A 23,497-nucleotide genomic window follows, 5' to 3' on the forward strand; every position below is an offset into this window, starting at 1 on the left:
TCACTTTGAGTTAAAATCTGATAGCTTGCAAGCTAATTGTAAAATGAAAATGGGTTCAAGCCCACTCGAAAAAAATCTTTATAGATAAAGGGTTAGGTGTAAGCCTGCACTACAAAAAGCAGTTTCATGTTTTTTGACCAAGTAAATAATTCGGGTAATTTTAAGAGATCTGCTGCGCTGTGAACTACGAGCATCATTAAGTGGATAATTTAAAAAAATTATATTTAAATCTGATAAACATAAAAATATAGTGAGGATAAAGATAAAGATAAAACTATTCTTTTCTTCACCACCCATATATTCATGAATACAAATGGTTTCACACTCACCTTTTTCTCAAATGTTAATCAACATTTCAGAGGAAGTGGTATAAAGTGAGCATCTTTTTTTTGTTATTGTTGAAGGTCAGATTGGTATACATTTGGATCAGACGCTGCTTGTTAGACCTTTGGTTGCATACACTGAGAATGTCAATTAGCCACGATAATTACATATACATCACTATACTTTCTGAGAAATGATTCGAGAAAATACCTGTTCTGCTGATTACAAGATCTTTGGCTGTTTGACCTTTAGTTATGAAACTTGTATTACATATATTTATAGCATTTTCTGCTTTTTATGCCAGTTTTCATATGATATGATTGGTTATTGATATTTTAAAAGAATATAGACAAAATATTCCTAGAAGGAAATATTCATTTTCTTTTTAAGTAGTTATCGTATTGTTGGCCATTTGGTTTTGTAGTAAGGTGTTCTGTAATTTTTTATATTTTACGCCACATGGTAAGTTGCTCAATATTGCACCTTATTCTACATTTAAGTGATACTGCAGGCAATATAGAAAGAAGCTCAGTAAGGATCTGCCTCGTGCCTGTCTAAATAGACTCATCTTAAGAGATATACCTTGAGAAGTTTCATAAGAGATTTACCTATACATATTTCTGTAAATTTTTCATTGTATTTTTAATGCAAGACTTAATGAGGAAATGTCAAGAATTGAATTAATGATTTACTATAAGACTGCTATGTTTTAAATATGCTCCTGGGGGCTTTGAGAAAACATATCAGTTGAGATGTGATTTATTGGCCCTTGAAACACCTGGGAATTTGCTGGCTTTATCTAAATGGCTCATGACCACAAACGATAACAAAACACATGGAGCAACCCATTAACATCACGCACTTAAGCTGTCACATCTTGAGATATATACAAAAAAAAACTATATAGATTATTAAAGACATTTAACATATTCCATAAGTTCTCAATGAGAGCAGAACCTGCTGGGATTATTACTGGTAAACTGACAGTGGAAGTTGTGCAGAAATCTGATCCCAATGGCTGTAGTTGTATTCAGCTTTCCCTATTTTGCCAGCTTTCACCTGCGCCTTTGCAGCTGACAAGCACCTAATCTTAGCCTGGCATTCCCAGGATGCTACAGGGGGCTCAGCACTGCTGCTGCCACTGCTCCAGCCCTCTTCTCACTCACACACTTACACCGGCTCTGGAACTGTACATAGGTCTCCCTGAACACCAACAGTCAACTTTTTGTATATATATATACACCTAGCCGCATAGTGTTAGGCTTAACATGGTCGGCTCTTGTCTTGATTAAGTGTTGGACAAAGGACTTTCGATTTTCGTATTCTTTACTGTGAGGTCTTGGGGATTATTATACGATACTTGGATTATTACAATAGAAAGCCATGTGGCAGGAGTTAATTCAGTGGAGTCTGGGGGTGCCAGACCCAGTAGGCAAGTGGAGTGTTGTTTTTGATATTGTTTTTCTAAGATTATGGTTATGATATATAAGACCCTTATGGGTATCCTTTGGTTATCTTTAGTTATAGAATAAAAAGTTTCATAATTTAATTGACCTGATTTTGATTTTGTTTATGTAAAAGTTGTTGTGGTATTTAATATGATAATAACATTGGTACTTACACATAATTATATGGATATTTTTGAAGAAAAATGTTAATAACTATTTTTATTCAGTCATCAGAGATCTTTAGTATAATTTTGTTTTGATGACAGTACCAACTGATATTTTTATATTATGAAATATAATAAGAAAACACTAGAACACAACTTCATGAATTGAAAAAGTTCAAACTATTCTATTACAGTAAAGTTTGTTTTTTTAAAAATCCTTGTACCCTGATATTTTTCTCGATAAAGGCTATGATTAATATTTTAACAGCAAATAGTTACGTGAAGAAATGTTTTAGGATTAATGAGCTATTTCTACATTGACATTCTTTTTACAAAATCTTATTTTCACTTGCAGCCAACATGATTCCGCCCAGCTTCCCTCAGCGTCTCCAGAGCCGTGAAGTTCACGAGGGAAAGGCGGTGAAGCTGATGGTGCGTGTTGCAGGAACACCAACACCCACCGTCTCATGGTATCGTGAGGGCGCACACATTATCAGTTCGCCTGATTTTGAAATCCTGCAGGAAGGGGATCTACACACGCTGCACATTCCCGAAGTTTTCTATGAGGATTCTGGGAAATTTACCGTCGCCGCTGTTAACCCAGCTGGTGAAGCAAGATGCACGGCAGAGCTGATTGTAGAAGGTACATACAATATATGTATCTTGAATATTGTCTCAGGAAATAATAGTCAGACTGAAAAACCTATGTTATGGACCTGCTCCAAAATATTTTTTTGTAATTTTTCTGAGATTTTGGCAGACAGGATAATGACAGTAAAAATAAAACTTCACAAAGGCCCATGACATAGGCCACATAGAAATAGCACTGATTTTTTATGACATTCCCAAATGATCTATTCAGTCTGTCTGACACTACCTTATTCCTAATGAACCTAACATATAATAACCATTCTGTGGTTCAGAGAAAAGTAACAGCCATTAGCCTGCTTGAGGGATATTTAGAGCAAGCATTATATCAAGGTTACTCTTTGGAGGGCACAGGGTTGTTTCTAAAAGGTTCCCTGTAGTGTCTGTATAATATGAGATTTGTATGATGTTTAAGTATAGAGGATACTACACCTGCCGCCTGTATGTAACTTTTCCTAGACATATAGCACCTATCTCAGTTATCCTGCTGTAATCCAAGCTAGATGCAGAATTTATATATATAGCATATTATGCTGTTTCTTTACCCTTCACCTGAATAATGTTTGATTGGCTTCAAAACTAACTTAAAGTACAGTGACTTTAGCAACTATGGGGTCATGATATATTTATGAAGTTAAAGCAGTTTATGATTTTGATAATCTGAGCCATGTTTCTGCAGACCCTAACACCTGGAAAATATAAAACTATAGTAGCTTCCTTCCTAATTATATTTATAGGATATATCAAATATGGCTCATCAATTTCTGTAGATTTAGAACCTGATGAAAGTAACAACTTTTAAAATGAACAAAACACTCAAGATAGTTGATTAAATTTTTATCATATCATGCTTTAACCAATTTTTGCACTTTTTTAAACAAGAACAAGTTTGTCATTAACTATTGATCACCATAACATCATGGTATTAGCTTCACACAAGAATGAATGACCTGGCCCTAAGTTAAAGAAGAAATTGAATTTGTCTCCCTTTATAAACACAGTTCTGAAATGAATTTATGATACACCCTTTTTATGATATTGTTAATAGTTATTACATGTAATTAGTGAATGTGTCTATCCTCTCCTAGTCCCCACTGACAGGGAGCGTACGTCCCCCTCACCCCCAAGACCTTGGCAGCAGGTGCAAGAGACAACTAGGAAGATAGAACAGACTGTCTTCCTGTCTCAAGAGAAGAAAGTACCACACAAACCGGTGGCTCCACCTACACCAAAAGTTGCTGTGGCACCACAGAAACCAGTGGCAGCGCCACCACACCCACCGGCACCAAAGTATGCCAAGATGGGCCCTGAACCAGGGATGCCTAAGATAATGAAGGTGAGTGAATCCCTTGATGTGCTAAAAGATTTATCACAAGTATAAGCTCATGGTTCAGTTACTGTTAGGAGTTGGGAATGATAACTTTAAGATAATCTTAAGAATATCTTGTTCTCTTTCCATGTTCTCTATCTTGTTCTCTTTCCATGATCATGAGGTTTAAAATGATGTACGGTGGTTCTTGGTTATCAGTTAATCATAACATAAAAATAGCATTTTAATTCAAGTGCCATAATAATGTTTGGATATTTTATTCTTTCTATGGTCATTAGGTTTTTCAATATTTCATAATATGAAAGTAACGTTCACATTATTTCAGCCTCTCCGCGACCATGTGGTACGAGAGGGCCACAAGGTTGTGCTGGAGGTCCATGTCCAGGCCGTCCCAGAGCCCATCATCAAGTGGTACAGGGAGGAGGTTGAGATCCACCACTCACCAGACTTCATGCTACACTACAGCAAGGGCATTGCAACACTCACCATTGCTGAATGCTTCCCGGAGGATTCTGGGAAATACGTGTGTGTGGCTACCAATGCTCATGGGTCTCAGAGGACACAGTGCTTCTTGAGGGTTGAAGGTAAGATAAATAGGGATTTAAGAATTTTGAATGGCAATTTGAGATAAAATGGAACTATTGACATGGATTGTTGAAAGATTTTGTTTCAAATTTTTGGAATAAAAAAAAAGAATCCTTAAATTTGTGTGTAATTAAGTTTATTTTTCTCTTGCTAGGTGCCCCAGTCAAACAGGCACCACCTCCTCCCCCCAAACCAGTGAAAGCACCACCAGTGCAGAAGATAGCAGCACCACCACCAGCTCAGAAGGTGGCAGCACCAGCTCCACCACCACCAGTACAAAGGGTGGCACCAGCACCAGTTGCACCACCAGCACCACCGCCGCCACCTCCGTCACCAAAGAAAAAAGCTAAGGGTGTGGTTCCACAGATTGTTGAGAAGCCGGTCAACCAACCCTTGTTGGAAGGACATCCGGCCATGTTTGCAACCCGTGTGACAGGTCAACCAACGCCAGAGGTCATCTGGAGCCACAGAGGACACCCTATCAAAGAGTCTACCAGGTAAGAATCTGTTGTATAGATTGTTGCAGATATGGTTATTTAGCTGATGAAATAGTGGCTTTTGTACAGTGGAGTGAATACTCCTTGTCAAAATATGAGTCAAAGTTCAGATTATTATATAAAATTAAAAAAGTGTCATTGGTGACTTTCCATTTAATGCAAATATGAAACTCCTTTAATCTGTCTGCATCACCAGACTCGGCAATGTATATTATTTGTGTTGCAAAAAAATTCACCATATGTCTTCACTTTTTCTAGACACAGAATAGATGTGGACGTCTTCACAGGGATCACTAGACTCCACATCAATGTGTGTTATCCCGAAGATGAGGGAGATTACACATGTACTGCAGTCAACCCAGTAGGGGAAAGCTCAGCCACTGCTTATCTACTAGGACAAGGTAATGATTGTAGTTTTGCAGACTTAAGAAACGGAAAAATTGTCATAAAATCTCATGATGCTTATACCGGTCATAAAAAATTATAGAAATCCAAATTTTTGTGCAGTTTTGATGGCTTGTCACAAAAGGATCTAGGAGTGATGTTGTGACTTGAAAATCTGTCTCACCTTGATGACAGCTTTCTTCTATGCTGTTGGAAATGTTTGATATACCGGCCCTAGCATTGTCACAGTGAAACTTTTAGAGAACTGTTCACTCTATAAGGAATTGAGATATAAGAGGTGTTTATAACACTGTATGAAACCATCACTTTTTGGCAAAATAAAAATCATTCCAAAGAATGCATTTGATATGAAAAGAAAAAGACAAACATCATCAACACCAGATATAACCAGTACCTTTCTCTGTTGTTATTCACCTAACTATACCATTTACATGATGGAATTCACAAGGGTGTGCTTCAGGTGTTGAATCTGTTATATAAATTTAGCTTAAGGTGTGATTTATCTGATAGCTTAAAATCTTCCCTTCAGTTTTAAATTATATGAGTCACTGTCTTGTCAGGAACTGAGTTTAAAACCATCATTCAACTGTACCATTGAACTTAAGAGGCTCTTATCTTAGTGTCTGCTCTTTGATATTTGGAATTTGTGTGGGTTAGCACTCGTGGTTGATTTGTAAAGACCCACATATCATGGTTTGATTGGTTGTTATGAACTATTTTACTTGACAGGTAATTTGAGGTATTCAGTGTTCTGTCTTGAGTCAGACATGTATGTGATTACCTGTCTGGTTGAAAAAAAAAACTGCCTGAAGAAGTAGAAGTTTTTGTCACTTTTTAGCAGAATAGATTCTTCAATGCTTCATCTCCTGAAAGAAATGATAATTCTATTAAAATGATTATACCCAATCTGCTGTACTTTTCTATAATTAAATTGAGTCTTTAAAGATACAAGTAGTCAGACGTAGCTATGAACATATAATATAGGTCATGTCATGAAACTTTACATATTTTTTTGAAAACTTTGTTTCCCCTGATGTAGGTAAATTCACAGAATGGCAAAGAGAAGAAGAGATGGCTAAGAGAAAAGCTCTAGAAATGGAGAAGCAGCGCTCCCTGGTGTCAGAACTAGAAACCAGGATGACGTCTCCATTGCCCAAGAAGGCAGTCCCAGAATTCTTCAAGCCAAAGAAAGAACCCACTTACATGTCTGATGTCTCCATGACTTCAGATGATGAGGCAAGGAGAAGGACACCAACTGGTCCACCTGTAAGTACAATATGCTTTCATGTTTGATAAAGCTTAGTTTCATTTTTAAAACAAAGTGATTGAATGATTGAAAATATCCTAGAGGATTTATTTTGAATTCATTGAAAGAATATTTAAAAGAAAAAGAATCACAATCCAGGTACTCTGTTATGGTTGCTCTTATTTTTAAAGAGTAGCAAATTTATGTAGTATAGTTCATCATTTTTCATGATTTGTGTATTTCATTGTAGCACTTCAAAGTGTCCAAATTTGAAGAACGTTTGATGACAGAGATTGACGTCCGTGATGGTCGTACTACCAGTGCCAGTGAGGCAGAGTATGAGTCTGAGCCTCTAGACAGGAGTGTCTCTGACCGTCTGGCCAAGGCCCCAGAAATAGTGACCAGCATGAAGAACTTTAAGCTGATGGAGGGCAATGATGCTACATTTGTGTGCAGAGTAACTTCTCATCCCAGACCAAAGGTAGGCCAGGCCTGAACATGGTGGGAAGCTGGTATAGAGCATACAGTGTTGATTCATTGCATACAATGTTGTTTATGGTATACATTTTTGGGATGTGGTATATTCCATTCAGTTGGAAAAAATTTTGATTCTCATCTGTGAATAGTGAAAGCATAAGAAAATTCTATTTGGAAAACATATAATGTTATAATTTTTTAATATGAAAGATGCTTAGGTAAATGGAACACATTTTAACTACTTGGTTTAGTATCTCAGCTAACACAGTCTTTTCCGTTTAAACTCAGATCCAATGGTTCAAGGATGGAAAACGGATCTATGCATCACCCCGCATAGAAATCAAGTTTTCACCTGATGGCTATGTGACTTTACGTATCAAAGAAGCACGTCCCGATGACACAGGGTACTACACCATGCTAGCCATTAACACTGCTGGCAAGGCAACTTGCAGTGCCGAGCTCTATGTAGATGCCTTGCCTAAGATTGATGAGAGTTCTTATATTCGACCAGAGTCACTTGCTCGAATGAGAAGAAGGTAAGTGTTCATATAATCTTAGTTTATGAAATGAAATAGTTTGTAAACTTCCTGCTCATATGACATTGTACATTAGGCAGCCTCCGCTTTTTGTTTTTTTCTGGTTTTTAGCTGTTAAGTTTTAACTGATGATGACAGTGAAAAATAACTATTTATAACCAATAGATGCTGAACAATTATATTCTGTTTCAAAGAAATGATACTTGGTAAAGATAGCTCAAAACATTCCCTGTCTTATGTTCTGCTTACTCCTTAAGAGAATATGGCCATTATCTAAGCATTGCAATTCTACCTTTTTATTGTAGAGAGAGCAAAACATCTGTCTCCTCATTTGAAGGCAGTGAAAGTGGCACTGAGGAGAGACACTTCAAGCCTCGTTTTAGACAAGTCCCACAAGACCTAGAGGTCAGAGAGGGTCACGTGGCCAGGTTTGACTGTATGGTATCTGGCCGCCCCCATCCTGCTGTGGAGTGGTACAGGAATGGAGTGCATATCTTGGATGATGCTGTGCACAAGGTGAGAGGCAGTTACTGTAGTAAGGGGAGGTGCCTCAAAGACACTTCAGACACTCAGGCCTTCCCAACTACCAGACTCGGCACCTACGGGTCCAGAATAAACCGGTATATCTGACCACACTACCCGTTTTCAAGGTGTGTGTCAGATCGCATAAAAGAGTGTCATACCCTATCACAAATTCTGTAAGCCTACCTGTCATCTTGGTATCGCGCCTCGTTTTCGTCAAGTAGGAGTCGCATGAATACAACAGACGACCCCCTCAATCAGGGGGTGGAAACGTGCTACTTATATGATTAAGACGAGCCTAGCCGTCAGTACCGGTTATTGTTTTGTGACCTTGAGGAGCAATTAGGTTTGGTCGTTGCGGCACGCATCAACAGTAGTTGAACTACCACACCTGGGTCTTTTGTTTTTGACAACTGTTCACTCGTCATCGAGGCGCTTGTTCAAGACTACAGGCTGATATCTACTAGTACTACCAGTGGCTTCATTAGTAACGTTCCCACAATACTTAAGTTTTCTGTCCGTGCGTACAAACCCTGAAAAAGGACAGCCTCGCTGACGAGAACAATGGACGTTTCTCACCCCTCTCTAGGATTACCCCTGCCCTCAATCTCGTCCATCCCGGTAGTCACGAAAATATTTAACCCCCGACAGAATATGCTTCTGCTATCAAAATTAGGTCTACTTTTCTAAATTAATATATAAGTTTGCAAGTTCTTATTTACAAAACATCAATGGCTATGTCCGAACCTAAATTTTATGTTAAAAATTGCGGTACTGTCAGATTTTAACATAAACAGAGAAAATTGCAGCAGCGCATGAATCTAGATGAGATGCACTACTTTCCAACCCCGCTTAGGATCATTGCTATCACATCGCGCACCAGGCAAAATCGGTGTGGTGGCTGATACTCTGTAATGCGATCTGACACACACCTTGAAAACGGGTAGTGTGTTCTGATAAACCGGTTTATACTGGACCTGTAGGTGCCGAGTCTGGTAGTTGGGAAGGCCTGGACACTTTACCTCTGAAGATAACTTTCTTTAAAAAATAACCCACATCCTTTATCATCTTGTGAGTATATCTTGAGGAACTTTTTAATTGATTATGAAGGATGTTTACTTTACCAGTAATCACTAATCCACTGTATTTCAGGTTGTTGTAAATGAAGAAGGCGTTCACTCTCTGATCATCAGGGTGGTCACAGAGCAGGAGGCTGGTACTTACACATGCATTGCTACCAACAAGGGTGGCACTGACATGTTCCAGGTCAACCTGAACATACTGCGTGAGTGAACTTGTATTGTAGTTGTCAAGTTTTCTTTTTTTCATGCAGATATGTTGTTATTTATTTTTAAATAATTTTTTGAGGCTCTAATATTCAGTATCTATTTGGAATTATTTTTAGTGCTTATAGAATTGTCCAAATGTCAATTTGCTCTCTGTCAGTTTTAATGGTGGCATGTACTGCAAAAAGTATATGACCTTGATATACATTGCTAAGGGTAACTAAAAATATTGACCCTCAAAACAATGTTTCATTAAAAAATTACCATATCATTATGACAGAGACCCAGCACCTTATGCCACCACGTTTCACAGACCGCATGCACAACATCTCCGTGAAGGCGCACACACCAGTCACCTTCCACTGCGCAGCCACAGGCGTCCCAGTGCCCATGATGAGCTGGCAGAAGGATGGCATCTACATCACCCCCACAGACAAGTACAGGGTAGAGACAGACCAGGGCCGATCTTCTCTGTATATTGATAACCCCGATGGCTCTGATAATGCCTGGTTTCAGTGCTCTGCTGTTAATATCGCTGGCAGTGCATCTACCAGGGCCAAGCTCACTGTAGAAGGTAAAAAGAAGGAATGAATGGAATTATTGTGTATGCATATGCTTGTTATTTAGATAAATCAAAATTAACTGTAACAGGTAGGCTCAGGATCTGCAGAATATTTTATTTTTGTTTAAACATATTGATAACTGTATGTTTCTGAAATTCGTATGATGGCACTAAGAAGATCTTATTTGCAAAGGAAAAAGGAAAAAAGTTCAACTTTAAACATGACTATCACTCTGTAGAACTAATAGGGGTATTAGCTGTGTGTTTTTGACACCCAGTTAGGGGTAATTGGATTGTTAACTGACTGGCACCTGGACAGGTGATTGACTCAGTATATTAGAGATAAGGTCATCCATTTCTGTAGTAATAGGGTCTTTGTCCAGGTGTGGTCCAGAAAGTGTCAGGTCATTTTAACTTCAGCAAATGCTTGGATCATTTCTGCTTTCTTGTGTATTGTATCATAGCAAGACACCTTGATTAAGTATGGTAAAAATGGATGGTTTTAAAGGCTTGGGACTAAAATTGAAGATCTTATAAATTCATTTCCAGTCGAGACTAAGAAGAAGGAACCAGAAAGGAAACTGAACATTCCCAAGGCCAAGGCTGTGGCACCAGGGTAAGAATAAACTTAATTTGAATGATAAAATGCAAACACTTGTGTAAAATTTACTACAAATAAAGAATTGTCTATATTTGATATTAAAGTGAGACAGAATGTTCCTTTTCAGGTTAAAAACTCCTGTTTAAAACTATGTAGCTGGGTGACAGACATGCCAGATGTCAACATTTATTATATTTTTTACTTTGCAGACTTTGCTTTTTTTTTTAGACTTTTAAACATGTTGTATTACAGGTTAGTTAAATTTGCTATATGAAGTTAAAAAACAGCAATATGCTATTTCAGACAAAGAGATATTGACTTACAATAATATGTGGTGACTGAATTTTTGATAGCGTATTTACAATGGTATTGATAGATACAACTGAAGGTTTTTGTGATTTTTGACCATCTGCCATTTATTGTAGCACACTGCCTGTCTCACCTGCACCTATTGCCATACGCAGGACTGAGGAAACAATGGAGGTAGACCTGGGGTCCCCACCTGGCTCCCCAGACAAACCTGACCCGGGCTCCCCTCCATATTATCAGATCATAGGCTACTCTGACGAATATGCTAGTGGTGTCGCTAAGATTATAAACTATGTGGATTTGCCAAGGTTTGATGTGGCATGTTCTGAGTTTCTAGATGTGGTACATGCATGTCTGTTGTCGGTTCAGCGTAAGAGGTCTAAAGCCCCCGTTTCTTTGGTCTTTTCTTATTTTGATAGAGATGCTCTTCTTCTCACCTGAGATGAGCATGTGTATTTCCCTGCACTCTGTCAGTGCTATTTCGATGCATGATGTGAAGCACATGAAAAATGAAACCTTTTGGTGCTTTTTGCAAAATCTGTAGACATTTGCAAAGGTAAATCATTAGATTTGTATATACGCATGTGACCTTTAAGTAGCCATTTTATATGGCCTACTTTGGAAACTTCTTCAAGTTTCATTGAAGAAAATTCAACTAAAATTTCAGGGGCATGTTTAGATATGTAAATAGAAAAATCATTCTGTTGTGTTTCTGTGAAAAGATGAGAGGACATGTTAAGGCAGATCACCTGCATGCCAGTAGAAAATTGCACTGCAATATTTTAAGCTGACATATAGGCTTAATTCTTTCTATATACTATACTCCCCTTCTCTCTTCTCTTCTCTGTAGAGCAACTTCTCCTGATCTTCCACCTATCACTATACTACAGTTAGACAAGGAGCGTAAGATGCTGAAGATTGTATCACCTCCAAGTTCTCCAGTTAAACTTAAGTCACCACCTACTTCACCTGTTAAGCCAAAAACACCACCTGTTGTGCCAGCGAAGCCGAAATCACCTCTGGTCTCACCAGTTATGCCCAAAGCACCACCAAGTGCACCAGTTAAGGCCAAATCACCACCGTGCACACCGGTGAAAGAAAAGTCACCACCTTCCTCACCACTTAAACCAGACCCTGGCTCTCCTCCTTACTATCAGATCATTTCCTACTCTGATGAGAATGCATCTGGCATAGCTAAGATCACAGCTTACACAGACTTCACAAGGTTTGCATAGATGGCATGTTTGTTGTGCATGGTCCAAGTTCAAAGTACAATTCTTGCTCTTCTGAAAAATTGTTTCATGAACTGTACCCAAGATGATGAAGGTGTTTATTTCTACTGATGTGTAAACAATGTTAGCAGATACATTCTATAGATCTCAAGGTAACTGTTAAAACCTTCTTATAGTGGAGTTCTAATCCCTTGGAAGAAGTTGTAGACTGTTTGTAGACATTCCCAACACTCTTGAGGAGGAATTAGTTTTAACACTTTTGCTTATCTTCATATTTGCTCCACAGAGAATTGCAGGAGATGCTTGAAAGGCACAAAGAGGAGTGGCTCATTCCTATGAGCCCTGAATCTGCAGAGGGAATCCCCACAGAGAGGTCCATGATGGAGATAGATCTACAGAAATCAAGGTCTGTTGGTATTTGCATGGTGTGGAGATGGAAAATAAATTACTTTATTCCAACCATAGATTTAGAAACCACTAACTTTATTAAGGAGTGTAATTAGAGGTCAAAGCATGGATTTATCTTCTTTTCAAGATTGAAGTCAAGCAGATTATATTGCTAGTGTGATTACCAAAAGCATGCCAAAAATTGAATTAGGTCTGCTCTCAAGTAATGTGAAAGTAACAAGCATGTGATTTCCTGCAAAGTGATGAAAAAGGGTGCGCATGATACTTTTTGATTGAACTTTATTCAAAAGATTTGGTTACAAGATTGTACTTTTGAGAAAGGAGAATGGAGCAGTAGTACTAGTAATCAGATCATTGCCAATAATTGACCTTTGTTTTCACCTTCAGTCCTGAGCCCGATCTATATGCCAATGGCTACCAAAGCCCTCCTCCAAAGGATGTGCCAGTCCCATCAAAGGGAGGCCTACCTCACAGTTTGTCAGAGGCCAAGATGACTTTGTTGAACTTCCTGCCTCATGATATCTCCCAAAGACCTGAGCCGACAGTTGCTTTTGCATTTGGTGACAAAGGTCTTGAGATGTTCCCTCATGAGACCCAGACCCCTCCAACCACCCCTAACCCTGAAGCTGATATCAGTCTCCCCCATTGGAAGTCTCAGGGTTCTGTCCCTCCTGCTATTTACCCCATGGAGGTAGATGCTGAAGACATTGAAGATAATATTATGTCTGATAAACCTTATAAGCCATGGAACAATGGAGATTTGGATGAAGGAGTTCAGTGGAATGGAGTCCAGGAGGATGGTGATGTTTTCGATGTAGACATGAGGTGCTTACCTATTCTCTTGGCATGGTAGACTCACTGTCAGTATTTTTGCAAGAAAGTCATTTCTGTTCAAAATAGGGACATATCACCTTTGTTATCATTATATATTTATGCAGTTGATGGTTGTGCATTGAAAGCTTGGTGTAGTGTCACTTTTGGTCGGTTTTCATTCTTGGTTCACTTTCACTTCGGTTCAAATTACTGTATAAAAATTATGCAAGGCATTTTAATCTGTTCTTGGCCAAACTGGCACTGGTGTGCATGATGTTCTCAGATATTCCATATCAGGTGTTGGTGGTTGAGTTATGAAACTTGGATAGATAACAGACAGTAGATAATTCACTCAGGCTCTTTTTCTCTCTTGGCACTGAATGATGAAGGTTATTGTAATATTATCAGTGAATAATGTCAGTTGTATAATGCAAGATAGCACCTGTTGTTATTGTTCGTTGGTTGGTCCTCAACTGTATGGATATCATCTTCTGTTACCAACTGTTACTATTTTTATTGTTTTTTGTTTTTTGCATGGAGGCATTGGATTTCATGTTAAGGGCTGAAGATGTTTGACTGATGGCTTATTGATCTGTTTCAAAGTGTTATTGCTATGCGTTGTGATCAAAGTTTATGATAAGAAAATGTGAGCTATGCTGAACATTGATGCATAGATCATGTAAAGGAGGATTTTGCTTATTTGTTTCTGTGTTGGTTCTTTACAACCCAATAGGTATTAATGCAATGCTAATCGTTTCTCTTTCCTACATCATTTTGATCAGCATGGTTTGAGTAGTTTTTAAATCATTTGACCTGTATTCATAATTTCTAACTTTTTCCATATTCTAGATTTAGTTTGTTTTTCAAGGTCGTTTTGTTGTTTTGAAGCATGGAGCTTCCAGCAGAGCATGGCCATTGATGAAATGAAGAGAATAGTTATTTAATCCCATTTTGTTCTTTCCTTTAGGGAGGAGGAGGAAGAAGAGCCTAAGCCTCATTGGATGGTTAAGCTAAGGTTGATATTCTTTTGAAGCTATGCAAATGAAATAAATACTTAACATAATTAAGTTTACATATTAATTTCATTACAGCGACAGTAACACTGTTATTTAAACATTGATCTATACTTGTACTATGCATACTAAACTTTCATATTTTCAAAACTTGAATTGTAACATTTATTATGTACTCCTAATATCTTCTTAACACCTTAAATCACTTCTTCTCTTTTAATTTTTAGCAACTTTCTTATTTAATTTATACCTTTTTCTCACCTTTGAATACTGCTCTTTTTAACACACCTCTGGTTGTCTATTAAGGCACGTAGAGCGCTACTCTCCACCTGCTCCTGAGTCTCCCACTACTCCTGTTAAAACAGAGGCTGCGCCTGAAATCAGGTTTGTTCCCATGTGGTTGTCTGTCTATGGACTGTCTATCTGTCAAAGTGTAACAAAAGGCTGAGCCAATATGATGTTGAAGTTTGAATAGGTTTGTGTTTGTCATGTTGATAAGTTCTCAATGAAATATTGTTATTCCATGTCAGCAGCAAGGCAACATAAACTTCAGATTGCTTAAGAAGGACACAACTTTTCCAAAACTTAATATATCTTACTTCCATATCAATTGTTAAATTCTTACTTTTCTTTTTGTTCTTATTGCCTTCTACATTTCATATGCTTGTCTTCTTCTACTTCCAACTATCTCATTTCAGACCAGTTCAGGCACCTGTGCTCCCCAAGCCAGCAGTGGCTGCCTTCACTCCTCCAGCACCTCCACCACCCAAACCTGTCACTTTCAAGGTGGTACCTCCTAAGAAAGCTCCACCTCCAACTGCCCCTAAGCCAACCTGGGCTGAGCTGGAGTTTGCTCCACCACAGCCACCTCCAGCTCCTGTCAGGAGGCGCCCTAAAACCATATCTAAAGTAGAATGGCCTCCTGCACCTGTTCCTGCAGAAACTGCAGAGTGGGAGCCTCCTGATGTGCTGCCACCTATTGCAGGGGCAAGCCCAGGATGGAGGCATGTCAGTGCACCTGTAGGTGGGGTTTCTATTGTCCCTCCCCCGGCACAAGGTGGGTTTGAACCATCTGGTGTACCACCTTTTGTGACTTCAGAAGGTTTTGAGCCGAGGTCGATGGAGCCTAGGCAGCCATCTCCACCTAAGCTGGTTGCCGCCCAAGTTTCTTTTGACAAGAGGTCTGTCTTTATTTCTTTGCTTGCCTTTGACCTTTTAGTATTTTCTTTCTGCTCGATAGTTCCTTTAAATCTGTTTCAGCATAGTGAGTTGGCAATTTTCATCATAACTTTTATTTAATAAGTTATCATGTTTGAATATTTTAGTTGATTTTTCAATGTTTGATTGCATGCATTTTTAGTGAAGAAGTTAAGGCAGATGACTTTGAAGACCCTAGCATGATTCAACAAGATTTGGATCCTGTAACACATTTCCAACAGATATCTACTAAAAGCATTGATGATGATGATGATGATGATGATTATGATGATGTTGAGCTTTGTAATAGAGAAATAGATGTTTACAGTGATGCTGGTGGCACTGAACAAATTGGTGCAGTTGTTATTGGTGATGACCATGCTGACCATGAACTTGATGGCAGTACTCAGATAGTCAGTGAACAAAGACATAATGTTACTGAGACCAGGGTTCAAAGTGAACAGATTTTTGAAAGTATAGAGACGGATAATGCAGTCAGTGGACAGGATGACACTGCTATCAGTGTTGATAGTGAAAAAACTGTGCATACTGTTGAGCATGCTTTCAAAAACTTTGAGCCAACAGATTTTGATGATGTTGTGGATGATTTTAACTCTGGTAAATTGAGTGTGTCAGTAACAACTGCATGGAGACCCCTGTCTGATGATGTTTCCCAGAAGCCCTTCGAAGATATTCCTCAGCAGAAAACTGAAGTCACAGTTGAGCAGATGGCGCTGCAGCAGGAAGATGACAGGTGCGCCATCTATCTGCTAATACATACTGGGGCAGATGGGGCAACACGAACACTTGCTTATAATAACAAATGCTTAAAGTTATGTCTAACAAACTAACGGTCATTTTATTTCAGAGGAGAGTTTTCTTAATTTTTGCATGTATTTTGCTCTGCTTTAGGGACTGCTTATATATCCAATTATAGCCTGGAGTATAAGAGGTTTTCCTTTTGAAGAGAATCTTGCTTTGAAAATGTAATGCTTTCCAACTTTCAGGATTTTCTGTTGGCTTTGGTTTATTAAAACTTTAGTTACAGACTGCAATTATATTTAAATCAGGTGGCATTTGGTGTTGAGGATTGCTACACTCTATATTTCTTGCTGGGAGAAGCTTTTGCTTTATGATCTATTGGCCAGTAAAATTTAAATGTTTAACTTTAAAATTACATCTCTTATTGTATGTGCTATGACTGTCTACCACAAGTGCACACACACATTCAAAAAACGGATATATTAAATTTATTTTGAAGATGATACAGGGTAAGCGTGTGTCATTCCTTTATTGCTGTTGTGACATTTCAGACCTGGTGCCCCTCCTGCGCCAGCGCCTACCGCCTTACAGGTGGTCTCTGTGGACACTCCAACAGAAAGGTAGCATTTTCTGTTCATTGCTTAATGCTTGGTATCATATCATGCTTGTACAATTGTCTTTGTCTACTGTCTCACAGCACTTTTAACCATATATAAATAGGCATCAATGTTCTTTTTACTTATAACAGATTCCAAACAACCCATTATTTATTGAATGGTGATCGTTATTTGGATGACCATTAAGTGAAATCAAATGCCCATGTTCATAGTGCTTTGGCTAACCCATCACCTTTTCTATTGTTTATTTGTCAGTTTTGATTTTTATCTTCTACTTATTATATGGCTAAAAGTTTGGCAGTGTATTATTGAGTGTATAATCTTGTGATATACCAGGCTTTATGTATGAACATGTGCACCGCTTCGCCAGTTTCACATCATGGGAGAAATGCTTTAATGCTTATATGTGCTTATTGTCTTGTTTAACTGCATATCCTAAACTGGCAGGTTGACTTAAGTCAATGGAATATCATTGCAGTACTTACTTAACTTACTTACTTAACGAAAGGCATTTAATTGTATGCAAATGTTTCCTTTACCGTTCTTCTTATTTTTTAATGTTTCAGTATTTGTTTACATGTTGAAAATTGTTTAACAAACTGCTATTATGACTAATCTTAAATGTTTCCTTATATTATTATATTTATAAAAGCTATGTTTTTGCATGCATTTACAGCTTATAGCTTAATATTTCATGTTAACTTATGTTTCACCTCTAATTGGGTCACGTTTTTGGATCTCAGTGTAAAAGCTATCTTTAAAATAAATGTGCTTGCTTGTTTTGTCTGTTTGGTTATGGGGTTGACACTTATGTAATCTGTTTGCTTGTATGTTAATTATAATTTCTAATTTTTATCATTTTGCACATTGTTAGAGTTATAGACTGGTAAACACATATTTAATGATCACTGTTTTGCTTATATCATTCTTCAGATTTTATACATTCTATGATTTTTTTTTTTGTCATTTTTTAGGTATTATTGTAGTTAAATAGTTGCAGTTTTTATGATCATTTTCTGTATGTTTTTTATGAATAGGTTTATGTTCATATCATTTCTATTGTTTATTTTTCATAAAAAAGCCATTTATTTTATGATACCGTGGTATACCATTGCGTTATTATATGTAGAGTGAACAGAAATGACCTTCCTATTATATAATTCTCTGGCCAGATGTATTACATGGAATCCACTGTGGCAATTTCAAGTTGACAGAGAATCCAGATTGCTTATAATCTCTATTTATTCCCTATTGTAGAACTGCACCATGGAGGAAGGCTAGACCAACCACACCCCCTAAGGTACCCCCTAAGCCAATGAGGGTGACTATTCCAGTAGGTGCACCTGTCCCAGGGGCACCACTCCAGGTTTCCACAGAGAGCAGAGTTTTACCAGAACAGCCCACTGCAGAAAGGTTCATATCGCATGACCTGTGTGCAGTTGTTTTCTCATTGTTATCATTTATTTTAATTGGTTTTCAGCCACCCCACCCTGCATGCTTCATTTTTGTTTTCACCGAGTCTGTGTTTAAATATGGATTTTTCTTTTTGTGTATGAATGTGTAATTTTGTGTATTTTTGTTTTAGCAAAGGGAAAAATATCAGTTATCACCCAGACATGCTGCACTATGTTAGAGATTCAGTATTTGAATTGCTTTGTGTACAACAAACCCCATGTTGAATGTAAAAAGTGACTGTTTTTTTTAAATTAAAACCTTTTCATTTACTTTGCCATTCTCCTTATAGAGCATTGCCATTGCTTAATACTTAAATAGATGTTTATTTAGTACAAACTTTGCTTTTTGCCTTGAATTTTTTTTAATTGCCTAAAAAATTAATTCACACAAAATCGCTTTTTGCTTTAGAGATACCTAAGTTAGGGTTTATTATTATTATTTTGCACATTTCACATTTTTTTATTTTGACTAATAAGTATGATTTTGAATAGATGCTTTTTTTCTTTTAAAAATTGCCTACGTAGTGATATTTTTTTCAGCATCTTTTTTCTAACAAATTTTTATTTGCTGTAAGATGTGAATTCTTATCCAATTTTACTTTATTTTAGTTGCTATTTTTAATCCAATTATCATATAGAGAACTTCAAAATAATTTCAAAGTAGAAAACAATAACAGTTAACTTAGCTGTTTTTTAGCAACAAGTATCTTCTGTTGCTTCATCTTTTCTCCTATATGTTTGACTTACTTAGACATAACTTAATTATTTTACAATTTTGGCGAGATGGCAGTTCCAGTTGGAGAAATTGGTAATGAAAGGGTTTTTGGGCTGTTTTGAGTAATACCAGTTAACAAAGATTTTTTCCTTTCTGTCACTGAATTCTCTCCTGAATAGAGTGAAACTGTATGTGCGAAAAGATTTGTCTAAATGTCTTTTTCTCCCATTCTCTTTCCTTTGTGTTTTTCCCGTTACGTGCACAGGGAACCCTTCAAGCCTCAAAAGATGAGGAAAGATGTGTTGATCCTGAGATCATCCAGGTTAGATCCTATGAACAGTTTGTTAGGTGTGACATTCATTGTGCTGAATGTGATGCTCAAGCGTGCTGTGATATATATATTCAAAGTTTTGGCTCAAAACCTCTTCTGAGTTTCAGTGCAAATATTATAATTCTGGTAAAATGTTTCCAGGCTTGAAGCTAAAAGGAATGATGCTTTTTGATATTCAGCTTCCATTAATTAATTAATTTGGAGATGAAACATTGTTATTTCATTGAAAAAATCTACCAACTTTTCTCCCATTTTGGTAATCACAACCTATTGTTAATCTGACCTGCTGCTTTGGTGAGACGCAACCACCTGCTGCCATGGTTAATTCTTCTCTTAATGCATATCAGACATACCTATCATTTTCTGCTCTCAGCTAATGCAAAATCTGGCATTCCTTCACATAGAAAAGTCCATGGTTCCACTTTGCTTTCATGTTGCACACTAACTGTAAATATTGTAACTCTCATCAGTGAAGGAAACAGTCCCCCCCCCCCCCCCCCCAAATGAGTTTTGTGTCATGATTTCAGTGCTGTCAGTTTTGATTTCAGGTTCTTGGCAATGTTCACTTAATTATTACCCACTCATTGCTATTTTCCAATTGTTTTCCAGGTGTGTTTTGTTTTACATTGTTGCATTGTCTGCATGAGAATCCTCACATTTTATAATCCCATTGGTGACAATTCTGCATGTATGCCTGGCTATAACCCAACCTTGAGCTTGTCCTTGATCTTATTTAACCAATTACTCATTTACCATGTGATCATTTCAGTGGTGCTGCAGCTCACAAAGAATATATCCTATATGGGGAGCCACCAGCTCCAGCAGATATCTATGACAAGAGCAAACAGAGACCTCCAGAGTTCAAAACAAGACCCAAAGACTTGCCACAACTGGTAGAGACAGATGCCGCCCATTTTGAGTGCCGCCTGGTACCAGTGGGTGACCCACACATGGTGGTGGAGTGGTTCTTTAATGGACAACTTCTCCGTCATGGTAAGTCATTTGGAAGAAAGGGATATTTCAAGGGAGTAGGATAGCCATTTTGATTTTTAACCAAAGTGTGATCTTGACTAACTGGGAAATTTAGCTTACACCTGTTATTGCAAAAAAAAAAAAAAAAAAAAATGCGGTATATTTTATTAGCATGTTTTCAAGCCTTCAGTTTTGTGGTGAAATAAGTTATTCTATCACTGTTTAGTTGCTCTCTGGCTCTTTATTGTTATGAAAAATGAAACTGATTTTTCTTCTTATTTCAGGGCATCGTTTCAGAACTACTCATGACTTTGGTTTTGTTGCTCTGGACATACTGTACACCTACCCAGAGGACTCGGGAGAATATGTTGTCAGGGCCACTAACTACTACGGTACTGATGAGGCTAGGGCAGTACTCAAGTGTAAAGGTGGGTGCAAAATATCCATTGTAGGAGGTTTTTACCATGAATAATGATGATGACACCACAAGAAACCTTGCAACACTTAAATACTTGAGTTCAGGTGAAGGAAGCGAATTGTTCAGCCATTTATCTTAAAAATTTATCACTGACAGGATGTCCGTTTTGATGTTTTATTGCTGTTTTACTCACTGTGTAGGGTAAATTTATCCTTGAGTTATGCCAGATCACAATGTAACCTATCTACAACTTGAATTCTATGCTGGGACAAGTAATGAAAGCTTTCTTTGTGTCTAATACTTTTCATTCTATTTTAATCTTTCAGGCAAGCGTTCTGTGATTATGGAAACACAACTGCCTGAAGGCATGGAAGGAGTCCAAAGATTGCAGCAAATGGAGGAATGGATGGGAATGTGAGTCTTGTTTTGCTCAGATATCTTGTCTTGGGTCATAGAGACATCTGTTGGACTGCTTGTCAACTAAGTATTTCTCAGAGATGAATTTATCATATACTAATAGCAGTTTAGATCCCTACTATTAGTCAAAAGTCACTGTTTTTTTTTTTTTTTTTGTTTTTTTTTGTGAATCAAAAGTTGTTGCTTTTATAATTGTAGACCCAGAGATGAGACTGATGCAGAGAAACCCAAACCCAAAGAGCCACCCAGATTTGTCCTTACCATGGAAAGTGAGGAGGTAGAGGAGGGGGATACTGCCAAGTTCATGGTGAAAGTAGATGGACATCCCCGTCCTAGAGTGACTTGGTGGCACAACCAGAGCATTGTTAGAGATGTAAGTGGTGCAGCTTGTCTTGTTTTGAATTGTGTGTCTTATGAGCTTTTTAATTGTGAAAAAAATATTTCTCAGTAACACAGGTGTGTAGTTATAGTAAAAATGTCAAGTGGATGAGGTTATTTATCATGAATTTATAAGACATGTTAGATCTTAGCATGCAGTTCAGCTGCCCAGAAAAGATGAAATTTTGTCATTAGTTAAGGAAGGTGAAAAAAAAAATGGAAAGAAAAGATACCAAAGGTGTATAATGTATACTTAAAAATTTGTTGTATTTTTTTGCAGGGAGCCAGATTCAAGATCCACTATGATGGTATGATCCACTACCTGTACATTCCAAAGTGCAGAGAGTACAACCAGGGTGAGGTGCGCTGTGTGGCCAGGAACACGGAGGGACAGGTCGAGTGCTCCACCACCCTCAAGGTGAAGCCTCAAGAAGACTGGAGAGCCAGGCTGAAGAGAACTCCAGAACGTATGTCTTTTTTTTTTATATATGTGGTTGGAATATGCTTAAGTATATATGTATCAGAAAAATTCAGTTTGATTTACACTGAACAACATTATTTGGATTTAATGGAAAGAAGATTTAGTATAAAATCCCGTATATTTATTTATAGCCATGTGGGGAGTAGTTACAACCCATGGACCCAAGGCAGTAATTGAGAGCATAGAGGTCCTGGATAAGATCATGAAACCCAAAGATAGATCACAGATCAGGCAGGTTGAAAAAGGTAAGGAATTAAATATTGATACACATACAGAATTGCACTGTGTAGACAAAGTCTTGTTTAAAATGTTAAATCTTGGGGTTGCAGAGTTTCTGGTTGTATGTTATCCCATTTTCTACCAAAAATTCATTTTAATCATTTTAGAAAAACAAGAGAAGATCAGTGCCTATGTTGTCCCAGAAAACAAGATGGCGGAGAGGGAGCTTCTTCAGACCCATGTTGACCTGCGCCATGCTAGCGCCACAAGTGATCTACTGCGCCACTCTCCCACAATGGAGACAGATGCAGAGGTACACATTGAAAGAGCTAAGGTACAGCTAGCAGCAGAAACTGATGAGGGAGCAGAGGCCAGGAAGAAGGTATGAATAAGAAGAAGCTGTTTCTGTGTGTGTGAAATCAAATAAGACCTTAACATATATGCTGTGTTCTTTTGATGACATTGTTCACTTTGCTGCCAATGTGATCTACCAATATTATATGCAAGATCAACATAAGCAGTTTACTTATTTTATTCTGTCATATTTAGGCCCTGCTAGAAAGAAAAGAGCCCCCAGTTTTCACGAAACCTGTGGAGCCCATCAAGACCAAGGAAGGGGTTGCTGTCAGGTTTGACGTGGAGTTCACTGGGTTTCCCACTCCAAACATCACATGGTACAGGGACAGCTTCCAGATTCAACCTTCTAGGGACTTCCAGGTATGGACAAGGGATAAAAAGAAGATTATGATTGGTTTACTTTTTTTTTGGTAAAAAATTCCATCATCTATAATGGATTTTTTGAAAATGACAGCTTAGAACAGAAAGTAGGATGAGAAGGGCTGGTTTGCTAACTGTGGAACTCTGGTATTGGAAACAGGTACTAATTGTGACATTTTGTTTTAATGCCGTTTCAGATCTCCACTCAGTCGACAAAGAGCACCCTGTTTATCCCAGAGGTGTTCCCAGAAGATGATGGCATGTATACAGTGAAGGCATCCAACCCATATGGCATGGTGGTCAGCAAGGGTAAACTGACTGTGCTGCGTAAGTGACATACATTTGATAATAAATGTATATAATAAATTGATCATTACATTCTTGTTGAATAAGTTTTCAGATTGCTACTAGAT

At 37.9% G+C, this 23,497-nt stretch overlaps 1 protein-coding gene across 1 annotated transcript in view; it reads left to right on the forward strand.

Annotated features, from left to right (window-relative positions):
• The window catches only part of LOC106161264 (uncharacterized), a 298,900-nt gene that overhangs the window by 63,636 nt on the left and 211,767 nt on the right, over window positions 1-23,497 (forward strand). Inside the window, exons 44-74 of the mRNA XM_087004995.1 lie at window positions 2,292-2,579; window positions 3,673-3,920; window positions 4,240-4,498; window positions 4,654-4,996; window positions 5,255-5,397; window positions 6,441-6,667; window positions 6,898-7,128; window positions 7,413-7,660; window positions 7,966-8,176; window positions 9,335-9,467; window positions 9,749-10,042; window positions 10,580-10,646; window positions 11,057-11,248; window positions 11,791-12,165; window positions 12,459-12,578; window positions 12,968-13,405; window positions 14,361-14,408; window positions 14,713-14,790; window positions 15,105-15,587; window positions 16,917-16,985; window positions 18,240-18,395; window positions 19,417-19,473; window positions 20,252-20,475; window positions 20,739-20,882; window positions 21,199-21,286; window positions 21,488-21,662; window positions 21,948-22,134; window positions 22,280-22,393; window positions 22,535-22,749; window positions 22,917-23,084; window positions 23,282-23,411. Coding sequence (XP_086861121.1) covers window positions 2,292-2,579; window positions 3,673-3,920; window positions 4,240-4,498; window positions 4,654-4,996; window positions 5,255-5,397; window positions 6,441-6,667; window positions 6,898-7,128; window positions 7,413-7,660; window positions 7,966-8,176; window positions 9,335-9,467; window positions 9,749-10,042; window positions 10,580-10,646; window positions 11,057-11,248; window positions 11,791-12,165; window positions 12,459-12,578; window positions 12,968-13,405; window positions 14,361-14,408; window positions 14,713-14,790; window positions 15,105-15,587; window positions 16,917-16,985; window positions 18,240-18,395; window positions 19,417-19,473; window positions 20,252-20,475; window positions 20,739-20,882; window positions 21,199-21,286; window positions 21,488-21,662; window positions 21,948-22,134; window positions 22,280-22,393; window positions 22,535-22,749; window positions 22,917-23,084; window positions 23,282-23,411 — 6,153 coding nt within the window. The remainder of the gene's footprint in view (window positions 1-2,291; window positions 2,580-3,672; window positions 3,921-4,239; window positions 4,499-4,653; window positions 4,997-5,254; window positions 5,398-6,440; window positions 6,668-6,897; window positions 7,129-7,412; window positions 7,661-7,965; window positions 8,177-9,334; window positions 9,468-9,748; window positions 10,043-10,579; window positions 10,647-11,056; window positions 11,249-11,790; window positions 12,166-12,458; window positions 12,579-12,967; window positions 13,406-14,360; window positions 14,409-14,712; window positions 14,791-15,104; window positions 15,588-16,916; window positions 16,986-18,239; window positions 18,396-19,416; window positions 19,474-20,251; window positions 20,476-20,738; window positions 20,883-21,198; window positions 21,287-21,487; window positions 21,663-21,947; window positions 22,135-22,279; window positions 22,394-22,534; window positions 22,750-22,916; window positions 23,085-23,281; window positions 23,412-23,497) is intronic.

Source organism: Lingula anatina, chromosome 2 (assembly GCF_051362555.1).
Source record: "Lingula anatina isolate TDL-2025a chromosome 2, LinAna3.0, whole genome shotgun sequence".
NCBI lineage: Eukaryota > Metazoa > Brachiopoda > Lingulata > Lingulida > Lingulidae > Lingula > Lingula anatina.